The 19,319-nt window shown below is 41.1% G+C and overlaps 2 protein-coding genes across 2 annotated transcripts in view; one reads left to right on the top strand and one right to left on the bottom strand.

Moving 5' to 3' along the window:
• Positions 1–19,313, top strand: part of syn2b (synapsin IIb) — a 48,606-nt gene extending 29,293 nt beyond the window's left edge. The window contains exons 4-13 of the mRNA XM_019892494.1: positions 612–768; positions 1,493–1,582; positions 12,244–12,306; positions 12,506–12,648; positions 13,473–13,547; positions 13,653–13,755; positions 15,233–15,412; positions 15,510–15,576; positions 16,266–17,043; positions 18,715–19,313. Of these exons, the coding sequence (XP_019748053.1) occupies positions 612–768; positions 1,493–1,582; positions 12,244–12,306; positions 12,506–12,648; positions 13,473–13,547; positions 13,653–13,755; positions 15,233–15,412; positions 15,510–15,576; positions 16,266–17,043; positions 18,715–18,871 (1,813 nt within the window). The 3' untranslated portion in view covers positions 18,872–19,313. The remainder of the gene's footprint in view (positions 1–611; positions 769–1,492; positions 1,583–12,243; positions 12,307–12,505; positions 12,649–13,472; positions 13,548–13,652; positions 13,756–15,232; positions 15,413–15,509; positions 15,577–16,265; positions 17,044–18,714) is intronic.
• On the bottom strand, positions 2,983–11,512 carry LOC109529220 (metalloproteinase inhibitor 4). The gene is made up of 6 exons (XM_019892495.1): positions 11,301–11,512; positions 10,913–11,105; positions 6,508–6,605; positions 5,557–5,671; positions 5,014–5,138; positions 2,983–4,429 (listed from the first exon to the last, which is right to left on the bottom strand). Exons 2-6 carry the CDS (start codon positions 11,043–11,045, stop codon positions 4,232–4,234), a joined length of 669 nt encoding a protein of 222 aa, XP_019748054.1. The 5' UTR covers positions 11,046–11,105; positions 11,301–11,512; the 3' UTR covers positions 2,983–4,231.
• Positions 19,314–19,319: the final 6 nt, after the last annotated feature.

The raw sequence follows: 19,319 nt of genomic DNA, 5'->3' as shown, positions 1-19,319 counted from the left end.
GAGGAAAAATTCAGAAATGTTTCAGTGGGGTGGACATTTTATTTCCTTAATCCACTTGTGGGGAAAAATAAAAATCAGAAATTGGTTTCTACATTTGCCTCACTTTTTGCATTTCTGTGTTCAAATCTTGGTAGCCAGTGACAAAAATTAGTTTGACTCCCTTGTCTTCTTTGTTTTAAAATCCTAACAAAAAGTATAGGTCACATCTGATTAGCCTAAACATATAAATAATTCCCTTGAATTTTCGGTAAAAGTTGTCCAAAATTTTATTCAAAATGAAATGTTAATGTTTCGCTCAGTTTTCAATCAAAATGAAAACGTTCAAAAAAGTTAACAGAAAATGTGAATCTGCATTACCCTGAGGTTTACTCAATTAAAAAAGATAATTGATCAATGCCTTGATCGGTCATTCTAAACAGATGAGTGATGTTAAGTCACAAAAATTTGGAGTTTATCTTCATAGTGTATGGGCAAAGTATGCGTCCCAAATTTGAAGACTTGCCATAAAACACAAAACTCTTTTTTTTTCTTCTCCCATTTATCACATCTATTGCCAACAGTACAAAATTTCATTCTTCACCTCTTAATTTCCTTGTTTCTTGCCCCATCAGATCCTTTAGGCCAGACTTTGTCTTGGTCCGCCAACATGCCTTCAGCATGGCCCAGAACGAAGACTTTCGAAACCTAATCATTGGACTGCAGTATGCCGGCATCCCCTCCGTCAACTCACTGGACTCCATCTACAACCTCTGCGATAAACCCTGGGCTGTAAGTCATTTTAATAGCCTTACATTTGCAGCAAACAGACATCAACAAAGAAATTGGCATTTAATAGCGAGAATAAGAGGAAGTATACAAATATGTGATTTTTTTTTTTTCTGTCCTGGGGAATTAGAGGAGTGTAATGTTCACATCAATAAAATTGTGTTATCATGCCGCTATGCCATGAAGCAATGGAGATAGAATGGACTTGACTACACGGCCGCAATTGTCAGAGGAGAGGCTACTGTAGTTTGCTGCCTAAACGGGCTGTTGCAGTGACTAAAACAGGAATTAATCAAGTAAAAAGGTTATGTTGGACCGTCTCAAGCCTCTTCTATAGAATTTGGGCACTTTGTGAGCATCAGCAGTTAACCCAACACAAGTGAGAGGCGCAGTTAGCCTTGCTAGCTAGCTTTGCCCTCTCCCCGAAAACACATCTTACTTTCAGATCGTCTGCCGGTTAGAGTTCCACTGGGAACGATAATAGGGCCCCCATATGTTCAGATTTTAATTTGTGTATTTGTTCACCTGCTGGTGCTACGCTTCTTCATTGCAAGCATCGAGAATATTTTCACGACTTTTTGTAAACTAGTACAGTAATAAAAGGTTAAAATCTCAAACAAAATGTATTCACGAGTTCTTAGTTCACAGTTTATCATGCCCCCCCCCCGCCCAGACCTTGTCGTTTGTTTAATGTATGTTTTCCTTTATTTCTTGTCTTTATCTGCAGTTTTCCCAATTGATCAATAATCAAAAGAGGCTGGGTGCTGACAAATTCCCTGTGATCGAACAGACGTTCTACCCCAACTACAAGGACATGGTGAGCATTCCTATCTTTTTTTTTTTTTTTTATGATTTTGCAACTTTTTACTACTACATATGAAATGTTCTTGATCAGGTTTCTGAAGACGAAAAAAAAAACAAACCACCAGTCACTTTCAGTATTCTGCAATGACAGAAACATTTTGTAACCTTTTGGAGAAATCAAAAAAATGTGTTAGACAAGATTCCATTTCAACATTTTATATACAATCTTTTTTTTGGTACATGGAAATACAAAACAAAAACAGCACTATTTTGACAAAAACAGACATAAATACAAATCCGCAACAATTTCTTCAGTATAAAACATGCATTGTTTCATGGCACTTCACTAACACCATCCAGTTTATGATAATCATTTTGTGTTAAAAATTAATGCATGCCAAACAAATCATGCAACAATAATATATATTTGTAAAATTAGCATACTGAGCTGTAATACTTCATTGGTGGCTTAGGTGTGATGGTTAATGAGTCATACTGTATTTTTTATGAAACCAATAACCAGATCAGGGAGTTGACGGTATGTGCGGAAAATGTTATCTTTTGAAGTGTCGGACATTTAATAGCAAACATCATGAAATGAAAATGCTTTAAAGATGTCAAATTTAAGTCACATCTATCTGTATACGAAAGCTCTAAAAGTAAATGCCGTTAATGTCAAACATTTTAATGTTCAATGAAGTACAATATTTACAATCGCTGGAATTGTTCTCATACATAATTCCTATTTTTGATTTTCTATTTATATACACATTTTCATTTGCATGGGGAAGTTCCATTGTAACCGTAGTTAATTAGTCTGGCATTAATTGCGGCCCACTTGAAATTCTCTCTGCAAATCAGCTCAATGCCCGACATTTTTACATGACTAATAACCTTGCTGCCACACTGAATGTGTTAACTGTCAGCCACATGCAAATGATGAGAGGAGGACTCACTCTAAGATAAATTATTTGTGTGTGATTTGCACCGGCTGTGCCATCAGCAACTCTGTAGTCATTTGCGAAAAAATGACTTTTAAAAAGCTCTGGGAGTGCATTTAGTGGTTTGAGCTGACAAGAAGTGTTTAAAATGCGATTCATATGTTTACTAGGAGTTTATGCAATTAAGCCAGTTGATGGCAAATTTGACTTGAGCAGCAGCTTTCTGAACCAGCTGAAGAGACTTTAGAGACTGCAGCAGCCTGCCAACGCGAGTGAAAATAATCCAGCCTGGAGGTCAGAAAAGTATGTAATGGATTTTCTGCAACAGGACATTTCAATTTTGCGAATGGTGGCTGTTTACAAAAAAAGGACTTTACAAATGCTGGTCTTTTGAGACTTGTTGCCGCTGCCTGAACATAGAGGGTTTCAAAAATCGAACCGAGAAGTCAGACAAACATTCATTTGTTTTTGTGGGATAGGTAATTGACATTTGCAACGTTCAGTAGCTGATCAGTGGTTGTTTTAGCGGCGGCTGCAACCTAATTTTCAGAAAATGACTTTTAAAGGCTCTGGAAATATAGTCCTGTAGTTGCTAAGGGACCACAAGCTCTGAACAGCTTTTAGGGTGACAAGATGCATTTTAGATTCTCTTCTAAAATTGGAGCTCTTCTCCTTGTTGTATTCAGCTTGAGCAGCAGCACTCAGAACCAGCTGGTCCACGTGACTTTCCAGAGTTAATACAGTATGAAGAAAAGCAAGCGGATTTATGAGTCAATTTCTGCAATGTCCAATGGCAGCACAGTATTTGTTTTAGCAGCAAGTGTAGTAAAATTTGCAAAATTATTATGTTAAGCCCGTGGAAGCTTAAGGCTGTCGTGGGTTTCTCAAATGCAAGCACGTTGCTGAGGCAATTTGAGCAGGAGGAATCAATACTCAAGCAGCGGTGTTATTGTTAGCTATTCTTTTAGAGGCTTTGACTGACTATAGATGGTCAATATAATCTATTGCGGAAGCAAGCAGATAGATTTCTGAAGTAATTTTGATTTTTTAATGTTCACTGGCAGCATAATTGTTCTAGCAGCAGTTGTTGCATATTTTGTGAGAAAATGACATTTAAAGGTTCTGGGAGTGTAGGGTTTTAGCGGATTCATAAGAATTCACAAGCTTTGAACATTTTGAGCTTTTTTGATTCTATTCTAAATTAGTGTAGTTAAGCTACAACAAGAGGAATGTAATATCTTCCTTTTTGTAATCAGCACTCCAGCAGCACCAAACCTAACCAGCTGGTGGTTCAAGGCTTTTTTTTTTTTTTTTTTTTTTTTTTTTTGCAGCCTGAGCATAGAGAGGGAAAATAATTCAGCCTAGAGATCACAAAAGCGTCCACTTGTTTTTCTGCATCAGGATATTTCGATATTGCGATATTAAGTAAATGAAACCAAGCTCTTCTCGGAATTAATGTATAAATCCTGGTCAACGGTAATGCCAAGCTTTCCTAATGCCTCTGCACATTTTTAAAACCGCTTTGTAAAGATTATTCAATGAAACTTTAATTAGCATTGCCGCAGCATCCATCTGGTAGCGGGAGCTCTTTCAGAAATGATATCAGCCCTGTTGCTATGTTACGCATAAATCATCCATATTTCAGCTATACGAGCCAAAGCAGGACATCCCTCTGACTGGAGGCATGACAGGAGTCAGACAGAGATGGAATCTTGAGACGGTCACGGGTCAGTCATGTCCAGGAAGTCTTTCTCGGGGGCATGGCCGCCCCTGTACCAGCCACAGGTCGTGTCGGAGCGACGAATGCATGCGTACTGCCGTGCCTGCTCGCCATTAAGGCTGTTATCCAGCAACCAGTCCGTCCACAAGCATTCGTTTTCTCCCGTGGATGCGCAGGGCACCGTGTAGCACACGTTGATCTGCCGAAAAAAAGGCATTTTTAATTACACCGGGTGAAAATGCGGCAAATGTGGTGGCGATTAGTGGTAGCTGGTTAAAGTAAAGCCTCTCCTTGCTCAACAACATTTAGAAACATTAATTCATGCCTTCACTACATCTCGGCTGGATTACAGCAATGCATTTTATTTTGGAGTCAGCCAGTCGTCCATCAAGTGCCTCCAGTTGGTCCAAAATGCTGCTGCTCGCCTCCTAACTGGTGCACACAGGAGGGAGTACATAACTCCAACTCTGGCGTCCCTTCACTGGCTCCCTGTATATTTTAGAGTTCATTTTAACAATTCTTTTATTTGTCTTTAAATCTTTAAATGGTCTTGCCCAACCATATTTCAGTATTTATTTGTATTTATCGTGCAGTTCAATTAGACTGTATGTAACCTTTGACCGTGGGCAAGTAAAAATAAAAGAAAATCAATAGTTAATAACAATGATATTGGTAGGATGATACACAAGTATTAAGAAAACTACTTTCAGTCATAGTTTCTATTTCCTGAGCCAATGACAGATATGAATATTCATGCAGGAAGAATGAAAAGTCCTGACTCACTCTGCATTCACAGCCCATCTGGTATCTGTAGTTGAGATTTTTCCTTTGTGAGAGTGATAAATTGTCCCAGGACTCCACCAGGTCACACTGACCAATGGAAAGCCGCCCGTCGCTCCACATGCTTCCTGTTAAAAGGCATTGCAAAACACAGTGATTATTTCAAGTTAGGCACAATAACAATGATCAATAGCAATTTTTAGTCAGAGATGTTTTTATTTGTCCCTAAATATATTTTGGATTTCAATCATAGCTTTTCTTTTTTTCTAGCACACCAAGTTTAGCAGATATTTTCATTTTTGTTTTTAAATTTGACCTATAAAGCGTGCACAAAATGGATTTTACCATACCTTCCTCATTATAACTAAATACAAATTATTATTATTCATATTATGAAAATTTGATGTGTTGGAGAAACGGCAAAGCCAGATTTTGAATCAGCACAAACAAAAAATCCACTATAAAAGTTTCCTTGCATCTCTGATTAAAAAAAAAAAAAAAAAAGTTAAAAAAAATGTTGCCTGGTGTAACCAGCAATGTTCATACCTGAGAGCAGATACCCTGCTTTGTTATTGGAGTCTAATTTGACTCCACACAGCGAGGAGAAGACTGGGGTGTACACATACTGGATATCCTTGGCCTTGTCGAACCCTTTGAACATCTGGCACATTTGGAGAAGACGCAGGAGAGGGTCAGGATGGTTGTGCAGGATTACCATGCACTCCACATATTGGACGCTTTTTCATTTCTAAATTGGTATGGCAACGCTAGTACAGGCGGATTGAAAAGTAGTAGCATTGTTAACCAGCTGGTCAGAGCTTTTTTTTGTAGCAGCCTGAGAATACAGTTACTATCATGCAGCCAAAAGCATGTTGGTTTTTTTGATGCAATTTTAATAATGAGCAGCGGTAAAATAAATGATTGAGCCCCTAAAGGCAATTTGAATTGGCAACATGAAGTTTGTTATTCATGTCAGTCGACCCACAAAAAAAAAAAAAAAAAAAAAAAAGAAGAAGAAAAGAAAACATGCTCGAGAAGACACAGAAAGTCTGCCATTTTGGCCCTAGGTGGCCATTTCCTTCTGGGTCATTTTCCCCCATTTTTTCAGGGCCTTTGTCCAGTTTCTACCAAATTGAAAGCACTCATACTTGACAGAAAGGCGGCACTAAATTCGGTTAAAAATAACTTCGTTATCGTGCATGGGTGGAGCGTGGTGGCAAAGATTGGCAACTCGCCATAAAGCACGACCCAGCCCCACACTATTGTGTGTACCATACATACATTTTTTTGGTGTTATGGGCATACTGTAATGCAGTGTACCGTCATTGTCCCGCTCCATTATGTTTTATATTGAGACAGACTTTGTAGTCTATTCTGACCGGGTATGCCGCAATAGACCGATAAATCTACAAATAGGACATGCTTTCTGTAGTTTTACACACTGCTATAAAGCATGTATCGCCACGTAAGCATGGACTAGTCTACGGCACATCTCACCTTGATCATCTTTATTTCATACTGGATCATCTTCATGTAGGGGGAGGAGCTGTTGCTAGGCGACACAATCTTCTCCCCAGCAATTTTCGCCCTGATCACTGTCAGAAAAAAACAAGGGGCAGGGCTTAGAATACGGTTGAAAAAAATAAAGTGTTTTTTTTTTTTTTTTTTTTATGAACCCAAAACCCCCCCCCCCCTCCACTAGTTCTCCCACAGCCAAGCAGATGGTCCATCAAGATTTGCTGCGCATCAATAACACTGCAATATAAATCTTTTACTGGCCATGAAACTAACTCAGACTGTAATAGAGAATAATTCTAAAGCAGCAAAGTGGAAAAAAAATCAGCAACGGTCTCGGCTCTGAGCTTTAGTTTGTTTATGAGATCACATTATCTTGATGCTATGTAATGTAGCAGTGAAGGCAGTTTGTGACTGGCGCCGAAACGGGCTGCCAAACAGATTAATACAGGACTTAAACGGCCACATTTGGTGAATTGAATTGATCATACAAAATTTGACTTTTGGAAACCAAAAACATCAACATTTGAAAACGAAAAACATTTGAAATCGATATGGTTACCGTTCCCATCTGCATGCGAAAATATGCAATTGAGATCCAAACCGGATTTATGTTCTGACCATACATACACGTAGCAAATTTCATTCCTGACAAAGATAACACATAAAAATGTTCAGATTTTATATTTGTATGACACCAGCAATCAAAAATTCCCCCACATCCAAACTACCTGGTTACTTTCTGTTTTAATGCCGCCACAGCCTGATGAGGCAGCACACTCGAAGAATATCAAATATGGTCGCCTTCTACTACTTTCTGTCCTTTATGCCTTCTTAAAAATTTGATTCATTGGTTGATTTGTGAACAATCAGTCAAACAATAATATGCGGCAGTTTAAAGGCACTTCTTCGAGTATCTTATCATATCACTGAAAAATGACGATCACTCTGCTCTCTTAACCCACCCTTCCAATTGATCCTTAAAATAGTCTTTGGCAAATGAGCTGGCCTACTTAAATTTTCTCCCGTGAGCGCAATTGTGGCTTGATGCCACCTGTTAATGGTAAGTAGAAAACCCTGGCTTCGCATTGCCGTGTGTACAGATGAAATGGTTGGCAGCCTGAGCTTTGGCTGCAGCCAAATGTGGAAGGGATAGAAAGATTCTCCAAGCAATTAGCCAAAAAAACAGAAGAGTCAAGTGCTTTTCCGTCAGCATAAATGAGTGGATTCATGATGTGGAGGCCTCGCATACGCATAACTTGGAAGAATTGCATCTCTTTCAGGGAAGATTTGCTTTTGGATATTTAATGGGCCTTTAACAGACAGACGGCATACATTCCAGAGTAAGCAAATGTGAAGAAAAAGACAACTTTTGCAGTTATAAAATCAATGGGAGTAGAATGGAGTTTACATCTTGACAGCAACCAGCAGAGGGCACCGTCAATTCAATTTGCTGCCGAAACGGAACTGCCTGACAGGAAGTAAACAGTAGTTCCATCGGCACCGTTCTAAACTAAAAAGGTTTGAGTGTCGGGGTCTTGTTTTCAGGTCAGAGTAGTTTGTTGCATAAACGGGCTGCCACACAGAGTACAATGGGAACCAAATGGGCAGAAGTTTGGTGTGGGATTATTGTAAATAAAGTTTGAGAATATGTGTCAGATTTGCTGCCTAAACGGGCCGCCTGCCACAGAGGTTAAGCAGAAAGTAAACAGGCCGAAGTTTGGCGTGGGACCGTTGAAAACAAATGAAGTCTACGCACAGCTGAAAACGTTGTGCGGGACTCTTTTGAACCAATAAAATCCTCCCTGTTTTTATTTAGTGTGCATGAACTTCGCAACAACATAATATTGCAAACTTAGAAAACCATGAGAACTGATGTAGTAAAAAACATCCCTCGGCCCAGATGAATCGGCACCCTTGTCATCCTCACAAAGCTGCACTGTCAGTGGTCTTTCACACTGATATTGTTAGTATGCAGACCATTGGGCCCAGCCTATAGACATGGAAATGAAGTGGAAGGAAGGGGAGAGCGATGGAGTAAGCTGCCTTGGCCTCCGTCCAGCACACACACACACACACACACACACACACACACACACACACACACACACACACACACACACATGCACGCACACACATGCACGCACGCACACACGGACATAGCTTGGGATTCTTTCAAGGTTTGTACGGATGACATATTAGTCAGATGTTCGGCTTTATTCAAAAGGATCACTGGCTCTCACGACACTGTCAGGTCAACCGAAAGGCCGCCACCAGTCGACATTTAAAAAAAACAACCAGGATAGGGGAACCCCAAAGGAAATGTGTTCCCCCTAAACTGTTGTGTGCGTGCTTTGACAAATGACTTTGCACAATCTCTCTAAATCTTCCAGCGACCTGGGTTTTCTCCTTTGAACTCTCCTCTATAGCTGCCACCATAGAATTTCAATAGGGTTGAGGTCTGGGGACTGAGCTGGCCATGGGAGGAGCTTGAGTCTGTGTCGGGTGAAGCATGTCTACAATTTTCAGTATGAGAGTATGCTTCTGCAATAAAAATTGACATTGATTTGCAGGCTTTTAGCACATCTTAACCAGGTTGCCAAGAATTACGCCGGGTGCTGTGGTTTGCTTCACGGATTCAAGCAGTAAGCAAACAGGCCTTTTTAGCAGTATTCATAATTTCAATGAGGGGTACACATCGAAATCATGGGCATCGTCAGTGCCCTCATCGACCAGGAGACACCAACATTAATTCAGGCCATACTAGTTTACTGTCTAAATGGGCATGACCCCCCCCTCCCCCGAAACAACTCTGTCAAATTCTATTACTGTACTTCTTAATTGCAGTGAATTCCATGTGCTGTTAATATTAACATTGCTGCCCGCGTATTTGCGGCATCTTAATTGAAGTGTACAGAAATGTTCACGGTCTAATTAATTGCTAGATAATTACAACTTGCTTTGGACCTTCTGTGTGATTCATGCGAAGCTAACTTAATCATCTTATTTGAATCTTAAAGAATATTCATGATTTCATATATGTTGTAAAAGCCCAACATCTACAGAATCCTTAATTTTTCACCAAAAGCGTAACGTGAAATCGGCCACGTCACATCCGTTCCGAATCACTTTTTATTTCTCGTCAAGCACGGTGGCCACAAACAGGAAGTTATATAAGGCTGTCACGTGATCAAGCGCTGCTTTAGGTGCACCAATACACTTTGGCTTCCATCAATCACAGCGGAAGCATTTCAACCATGCTGGGAAAAAAAAATACTCCTCTGTCTTTGTCTCTCTCTTCTGTGCTCTCATAACCTAGATCCAATTTAAGCCCATGTGCAGATTTTTAAAAGCAGCTCTCAGCCTCAATTTTGCAACATATTTTGACCCCAGATACTAAAGCTTTCTGCTGAAGCCAAGTACTCAGCGGTGTTGGTTTTGGCTTGTGCTGAGAGGAAAAAAAAAAAAAAAAAGAAAGAAAGAAGAAAGTAAAAAGGGGGATTATGAAAGCCAGGCAACTGCACAAGTAGGGCAAACTATCGGTCACTTTTAGAGGATTTATTCTTTTGTGACAACTATTTGGTCACGTTAGTGTTCCGAGGAATATTGTTAACAAACAACCAAGATTTTATTGTCACTTGATTATAACCCTCGCATGAGCCAACATTTTGAGTTAAATAATGGAAAACGTATTTGGAAAGTGGAAAAGGACTGCACAAAGTTGTGTGTTTTTGATTCAAGCCACCTGTTGTTTTTATTTCCTACAATGTTTTTCCAGTCTGTGACCTAATTAAAAAAATAATAATAATACAATGCAAATTGTGTTTTAAGAAAAGAAATGAGCCTATTTGTAGAATTTAACCCATATTAGCATTATAAGGATCCAAGCGAAAACCACAGATCTCCTGACACCACATTTTTCCCCAAGTCTGAGGGAATGACAGTTTATTTTTGCAAACAGCAGTTTGGCAAAGTGTCTGATCCGCTATAAAATAAAGATTGGTAATTCCTGTGTTGGAAACAGGTTTAAAAATATTTGTGCATGTAACTTTTTGCCAAAATATAAAACGCATATATTAAAATTAGTGTGACAGTCTTTCGCACTTGTCATTTTTACCAAAAAGTTACCCATTTATCAAATATACTTAAATGCAACATTTGTTGACTGTATTTAGGTCTTAACTTTAGTACGCTTTAATCGGAGTAATTAAATTGTTGCAGCAACGCCAATAAGATCTCAAGATTAGCAACCCTCCCAGTAGCCTGACTGATGTGTGTTTTGCTTCCCTCTAATTGGGCTCAGAAGACAAATCAGTAAACAGTCTGAGGTCTGAGGGCTGTTTCAACAATTTTCTGCTTGAGCAGTAGCAAATGCTCTCCAACTCACCCGTCTCGGCGCTGCAGAAGAGCTGCTGTGGGTGAGCTGGGTGGCAGCTGCATGCGTCCACAACCGTGCCTGCTCCCAACAAGAGGAGCAACCAGAGCCCCAGACGCACAATCCTCTCGTGGGACACGGCCATGATGATACTCGCGCTGGCTCCCACGACTTAAACAAACCCTGTGCAAATCCTGTCAGGTTCCCTTGAAGGAAATTCAGATTTGAAGAGAAGAGTGGAAGTATTAAAAAAAAAAAATAGCTCCAGTGGGCCTCAACCCCGGGTGTCAGCAGCTGTAGGTAGGAATGATTTCAGAAGAAGAAGCTGCAATACCCTCCCTCCCCACTTTTTCTCTCTCTCTCCCGCTCTCTCGAGACGACGACACACGGACAAACTTACAATAGTTGGATCGCCTGGCACTCTGGTCATGAATGCTGAGAGGGTCGCGCACAGGGAGCCTCTTATGCACTCGACAAGTTAGGCACAGCCTCCTCACACTCACCAGAAAAAAAAAAACATGCATCCTTACCCACCACCTCCCCTCCTGTTTTGATGTCCTACCGCCTTCTTTCTTCTCCACGAGCATCCGTAGGCGTGTTAAATGTCGTCAAAAACGGACTAATTTGTTGCCAATAAAACTGTAATCATCTGCATGGCAAAAAGCAATAATTAAATAGATTGATGAGCAGGAAAACATTTGTAATCCAAAGCCTATCATATCACATGTCAAAAATGGTGCTGGCTGAGTTTTGACATGTAATTAGATAAAGGACGTGTGGATGGAACTCAGTTCAACTTCTTTCAGAATCCCCAAGATCCAAACCATACCACAAAACATCAAAGATTGTATATTGCTCTGTGGCCAAGTTAATCACCTGATCACAACCCAATCGAGATTTTTTTGGGGGGGAGATTGGAATTCTGTCTTCTTCCGTTGGTCCTTGTCTTCTTGATGTCTTACTGTTAAGTGAATTCCGTGCAACGATAACTTTCATTCATTCAACCATTCATTTATTCATTCATAGAAGAGAACGCAGAAAGACCTGCTAGCTAAGTTAGTTACCTGATCCCAACCCCATAGAGCGTGCATTTCTCTTCAATGAGAACAAAACGAGGGCAGTAAGATGGACATACAAAGTAGCAACAGAAAGCAAAACATCTCCAGGGTGTAAATACCCAATATGGTGTTTGTGGGCGCTATCCTTTTATATTTATCTGACTTTCTTGAAATACTTCTTCAAATGAAGGCACTCTGTATCTGACTCCCCTATTTTTCCAAACATCCACATGTTGCCACGGTGTTATTATTGCTTCTTTTGTGCACTGTTGTATCGTTTTTCAGATCACAACGCCAAGTTTCCCTGTCGTGGTGAAGATCGGACACGCCCACTCTGGAATGGGAAAGGCGAGTGATCCTTTAAGATGGACTGGCTTTTTGTTTTGACATCTGCCAACGTAGTCCTGTCACGTAGTATGTGTGAGGGGAGACGCTAATAAAGTCACCATCGAGCTGACAGACACGCCGTGTCAACATTCATCCTCTGACTACCGTTGACGGTGTTAAAACATTTCGAGCATACTAATAGACAGCGTGTGTTTCTCAGGTCAAAGTGGACAACCTGAGTGACTTCCAGGATATCGCCAGCGTGGTGGCCATCACGCAGACCTACTGCACGACGGAGCCGTTCATCGACGCCAAGTATGACATCAGGGTGCAAAAGATCGGCGCTGACTATAAGGCGTACATGTAAGTCGAGATACACTTATAAGTCTTGAATTCTGCCTTGATAGATCGGAGGTACCAATACTCATGAATTAACTTAAAATGGTTTGTAAGGTTTTGGTTTTTTTTTTTTTTTTTTTTTTTTTACACTGAGGGTGCACTATTGTTCCACTCACCGATTCATGTTTTTCTTGGTTGAGCATATTCGCTGGAAATTGCACCTATTTGAGGTGTTTGTGTATATGTAATGCCAAAGTGTGACACAGTGCATGAATAATGAATACCTAGCCCCAAATAGACGGCTTGTTTGTCTCAAAAACAGGTTGTTCCACGTGATTAGTGTAATCCCAGGTACTATGTGACATCTTATTGCAACATTAGTCGCAGGAGAACATGACACACATGCACTTTCACAGGAAACGTGGCATCTGTAAAGCTTACATGAGTGTGTAATAGGTATAAAACATTTTTGAAAATGTAATTTTACGAATATTATAGTATGAATTTGTACAAATGGCCAACTGCTTATATGTGACTTATTTTATTGGAGATGTTTATTGCATGACTCATTATAAGTGCCTCCTCTCTTTCCAGTTACCGGTAAGTAAATAAATGGCCACGGTAACAATTTTTTTTTTTTAAACTACATCAATTGTTATTGATTATTCTTACAGTGTCAATCAAAATAAGTGTCATTATCATGTAACAATTGCACTTGCTCTCATTAAAAGGCAGCAAGTGTGCCTAATGTTATGGCTGCTATTGGTGTGTGTCATGACATCATACATAATTGGAGCTGGCATTCACTAGAAATGTGACAGCGTTCCACTGTCCTACTCCTTTGCCAGGCGAACATCCATCTCTGGTAATTGGAAGAGCAACACGGGCTCGGCCATGTTGGAGCAAGTGGCCATGACTGACAAGTGAGCGCAGCGTTAGCGATGTTGTGGTGTGGTGTGTCTGGTTATGTCGCATGGAGTCACACCATCCTCTCACATTGTCCCGTCGCACGTTGGCATCCACCGCAGGTATAAACTGTGGGTCGACACCTGTTCCGAGATTTTTGGCGGCCTGGACATCTGCGCCGTCAAGGCCATATGCGGCAAGGACAGCAATGACTACATCACCGAGGTGAGCGAAACAGCGACAGGAATATTTATAAGCCGCTTGAGTGTATTTATATATTCTGGCTGGATGAAAATGTGTGTGGAGCGTCAGAGGGACAAGTATAGTCTTGGAAGCTTAATTTTGCCTCGTTTAATTTTGCCTGGCCTAATTTTACACCACTGGGACCAATAGGTTGACTGCCTGGGAGTAAACTGATTGAATTTAACCTCAATACAGTCTAAAATTCAATATTAAACATAAGAGACAGATTCTGGGTTTTTTTTTTCAGAATTTAAAACAGCTCCCAGGGTGTCTTAATCGCATTTCTATGACACACTTTTGTTAAAATATCCCAAGGATCAAGAACTATAATGCACTTTACACACATTTTTGCGTTGCTAAAATTAGCCATTTATTTGCTCACAAAAAAGAATATATGCAACCGGGATAACTGAAAAATCAATTGGCTCACACATGAAGGCCATAAAACCTTTGATGTGGCCATGAAAAGGGTAAAACCAGACCAAAGGAAAGCCCAGCACTGAGCTTAAAGTCATTAACAGGTAAACCAGCAGCAACGTTGGGGAAACCAGGTAAAGGTAAATTTGGTAAAGGAAAATTTGTGGAGAAACGAGGTGTGAAAATTGTAGGAAAATTCAGTTAAAGTAGAAGAGAGCAATAGCAGAAGAAGAACCTGAGCTCACATTGACACACAACGGCATCACACCCATATTTTGCGGATCACGAGTCACCTCATCTCCAGCCATGGCCTGGTTGCTGCAGTGACATTTGAAAGCAATGCATTCATCCTACATGAGAGTGTGTGTAAGTGGGAGGCGAGGAGGAGGCTTGACCTTTTCTTCTGTTATTTCCTCTCCCATCACTGTGTTTGTTTTTATGCTATCGTCTGAAAAAGAGGGACACTGATGGCATTTTTTTTCATGAGAACAATAGCGATTTATTTTTAAAATGGATTTTTGATATTCATTGTTTTACCAGGAAGAGTAAATATCCCTCGCATCTTTTTTTTTTTTTTTAATACCTCTGATCCTATTGAACGGTGCGGGGGGGCTGGAATCTATCCCAGCTGACTTCAGTTGCAAGTCATGTGTACCACAAATATGAACTCTTTCAATACGAGCCATGTGAAAGAAAAAAAAAGACAGAACCTGTTGAGTGGCGGCTAAGTTCAACATTCTGACCGATGATTCAGAGCTCACAAAATATTGTGTTTTATGACGACATAAACACAGAAACTACCAAATGAAAGTTTTAAATGCTCCCTCATGAACACCAAAACTTTTTTAATATTTTATTTTTATTTTTTTTTTACTGGTAAGCTTATGAAACCTGAAGTCGCATCATTTATACTTGTAATGATGTGAAAAACACTGGATGAGGCAGGGCATTGTTGGCCCTAATCTCAATGCATTGCATATGACAAATCAATACTGTACATACATTGACTTGATTCCCTCTCATTTCCATTGTGTGTGCTCAGGTGGTGGGCTCGTCTATGCAGCTGGTCGGCGATCACCAGGCGGAGGATCGCCAACTCATATCCGAAGTGGTCCTGGCAAAGATGACCCAGGCCCTTGCTGCCAAGACTTCTGCTGCTTCCCGCTCGCCCGCTCGTTCCCCTCAAGGCCAGAAGATGACCGCCACAACAGCGCCCGCACAGGTAGAGGAGGTGACCTTGCAGACGATTCAGTCCAAGAGTGACAGTTTTATTCCATTCCCATTGGCTCTTCCCCTCCCTCCCTGTTTCTCTCTGCCAGAGTGGCGCTGTTAAACACGGAGTGGCAGACGCTAGCAGAACCACAGGCCAGCGTCCTCAACCTCAAGGTTCTGTGAACACTTGCACTTGACAACAAAAATTATTTTACTTGCTGCTGTATTAATATTTAAAGAAAATCATTGGAAAATGCACTGATGTGTCAAAAGTGTTGAGTTTCCCAAAAAGTAGGTGTTATTTTTCAAAAATTACCGGTAAATCAGTTTTAGCCTGAATTGAATGTTGACCTCATTCAGATAACCTGGAGTGCAAATATATAGCATTAAAATAAATCAAATCATAAACTCCTCAGCACAGTCCACTTTTTCCGTTTCAGTTGACCTCACATTTTGTTTTTTGTTTTGTTTTTTGTATCAGAGCACTCTGTTCACTTTCTGCAGCGTCATGCGTAAATTGATTTTTGCTCATCTTCATTCGTCATCAGACTACATATAGACCATTGTTTCCAGAAACTCAATTTAATTTTCATGGAGATAAACATCCATAAGTGAAAAGACAAAATACATCAAATGTCTTTGTTTTATGTTGGCCAAGACTCGTCTTCATAATTAAAAGTGAAAACTGGAAGCCATTTTTGATGTGGTGTTTTGCTGTCCCCTTCTGGTGTCAGCTGGTGAAACGCTTTGGTGATAGATTTTTGTTTTTCTTAGAGAGAACAGTCATAATCATTCCAATGTGACTAAATGTAATGGTGTAAATGTAGCACAACTTGTGTAATTATTTCTCTGTCTATTTCTAGGTGCATCAGTCAAGGCACAGAGTCTGGAGTCATCATCAGAAGTACTGAAGAGATCTTCCGAGCCTCAATCAAAGGCTGCCCAGTCCCAAAAACCTTCTCCAGGTCAACCCCAGAAAACAGGTCAGGCCCAGAAGCCAAGCCCGGTCCAGAAGTCCGCCTCGGTCACAAAGCCTCCAGTGCAGAGGCCTCCCCCCATGACAAGAGCTCCCTCTGTCGCAAAACCCGCTCCAGATTCTGCTTCCTCCACCGCCGCACCGGCCAAAGGTTCGCCATCTTCCCCCGCTAAGTCGGCAGGTCCAGGCTCCCCTGCAGCCTCAACTGCTGCATCTCCTTCAGTTTCAGCCCCTACCACGGAACAGCCCAAGCCCCAGCCCCCGGGCTCCCCGGCCCAAGCTCCGGGAAAGCCAAAGGAGCTACCGTCTAAACCCACTCCGCCCGCCAAGCCCATCCCTCCTGTCCGCAGGAACTCCAAGCCGCAGCTGCAGCCAAAGCCCCAAACGCCGCCTGCTCCCAGAGCCTCACCCAAACCTCAGGCCGCCCCTCAAAACCCGGGGCCCGCTGAGGCCTCAGACGCTGCCTCGTCACCCGCCGCGGGGCAGGTCCAGTCACCAGCCAAAATCAGCGAGTCTCCGCCTAATGTGCAGTCTCCGGCCACGGCTCAGCCTCAGGCCAAGCCCGCCTCTCCATCCCAGAACCCTGAGCCTGAAACTGCCGCTGATCCTGCTGAGCCCCAAGAGGACCAGCAAGCGTCTCAGCCAAAATCCCATCCTCTGCTCAAGTAAGAGCCTTGTAGTCAGCACACTTGTGACCGTGCTCTGTCCTCTATTTAGTCTGACACATGAGCTAAACCGGCATGGCATTCAATAGGGTGCAGACCAACACCAAGGCCAGTCTTCAACATACTTGGCAGTACTGTTTACTTCACTACTCTAGATGGCAGTATTGTGCATGATTAGTGGGTGCCATACTGTGGCGCACAGCAAGCTTTTTCCCACCACAGCTCTATCTAACGGATCTCGTGGCTCACTGCTCCAATTTGGACCCAATGCAAGGCGTCAACACAGCTGAATTGGTTCTCCATCGACCTTATTGAGACAGCCCTTGACCTTTTGGCAAAAATCAAGTCATTGTTGTTGGTTTTTTTGCATAATTCACCTAATTAACCAACCACACTACAAACGATTAACACCCACTTTTTGAGCTTGGTGGAGGCCACAGTGGCACTAACATGACCTTCGCCAAAGTTTAGTTTCTTTATCTCTTTTTTTTTCAAAAATTAGTCTGCCTATCATGAAAGCTTTTTTTTTTTCTTTCAAGAAAAATCTTGCGGTCATAAATATATATCCGTGTTGTAGACCTGGCCAATATACTGTCCATAAATTATTGTGATTTTAGTCCTGCAACTTTATGATTTATTGTCCGACAATGCTGCAGCTATATTCCTGTAACATTGCACCTTTATTAGCTTAGCTTTACAACTTTTGCGTCTTGGCGTTAGACTTTATTCTCGTACGCTTTGGAATTTTTTCACACAGTGTTGTGACTTTATTCTTTGTGATATTATGATGGGGTTTTTGCCATGAGTTTTCAAGTTTTTTACTTTACATTCAAATTTTCTTCTCGTAGCATGATGAACTCATACTAGTGCTTCTCAGTATTTTTTTTCCTCAGCCCCCCAAGGAAGAAGAAAATATTTTGTTCTCCCTAACTGTCCTACGTGACTATAAATAGTATAATTTGTCAAAGAAATTGTAATAAGTACACCTCTGCATACCATTAAATAATTACTCAAATAAAAAAAGAAATATAGATCAACTTACGACAAAGAATAACTTTTTCTAACATGTTTTTTTAGTGTGTTACAAATTATTTGAAGTTTGCCTGAAATTAAAAAATAAATAACTGAATGAGTGCGCCACTGCCACCTAAAGTAGTGGATGTGCAATTACACTTTATGGGTTTTTTTTTCTCTGTACATCCAATTTTATTCCCAAAAATGTAAAGCTTTTTTTTCTTGCAGCAGTACGACATTAACCTTGTAAGATTACAAAAACATGCCTCAAACATTTTGGTCGTAACATTACAATTCTATTCCTGTAATCCGTACGACTTTTTCACACATTACAATTTTTGTTCATTGCATTTTGACTTATCCCTGTAACTTGTTTTTTATTTATGTATCTTTTTCCTTTGTTGAACGATGCCATACCTCCCCTCAAATTTCTTTCTAGTAATCAATCTTGCCAACACAGACAATTGATAAAGTCCTTGTCTGGGTTAACAAAATATGCTCGTGTAGTTCTAGAAGTTCCTATAGTCAAAGTCTCTACGTTTAATGTGACAATGTTTCCCAATGTCTGTCATCCTTCCTCTTCCCGTTCTTCCTATCTCCTGTCTCCCTTGTGTGCATCCTTTCCTCCCTTGACTCCTTCCCCATTCTCTCTCCCAGTAAGTCCCAGTCACTGACCAATGCCTTCAACGCCTTCAGCGACTCCTCCTTCTTCCGCGGCGTGTCCGGCTCCGGAGGCGGCGACGGCCAAGACGAGGCCAAGGCCGAGACCATTCGCAACATCCGGAAGTCCTTCGCCAGCCTTTTCTCTGACTAGACACCAACCTCTACCAACCTCCCGCCCTCTAATTACTTCCCTCTCCCACTCCTCATTGGCCAGCGACGGCTTGTTTGACATGTCAATGTGACACAGTCTGAGACGTATGTGTGTTTTCAATTTTAAGTGTACTGTACTGCCTTTGTCTGTCTGTCCTGCGTGTCAACATGTTTGTGCGTCTGTGCGAGTGAACAGTGACGCACTCTGGCTCGGATATTAAGTGCATGTCGCTGTGCCAGAGTAGGTGGAATGATGAGTTATGTCACTGATATTCCCTAGATAGCATAGCATAGCATATTACAGAATATAATGTTTATTTTCCCAAAGCACATTAAAGAAACAGAGCTATATGAAAGTATAATATACAATATTGACAGAATGTAAATAAAAGTATAGATGCAGTACACACACACACACACACACACACACACACACATATATATATATA

Source organism: Hippocampus comes, unplaced genomic scaffold (genome assembly GCF_001891065.2).
Source record: "Hippocampus comes isolate QL1 unplaced genomic scaffold, H_comes_QL1_v1.1 scaffold137, whole genome shotgun sequence".
Classification (NCBI taxonomy): domain Eukaryota; kingdom Metazoa; phylum Chordata; class Actinopteri; order Syngnathiformes; family Syngnathidae; genus Hippocampus; species Hippocampus comes.
Note: the sequence above shows the minus strand (reverse complement) of the source record. Positions and strands in the feature narration are given on the sequence as shown.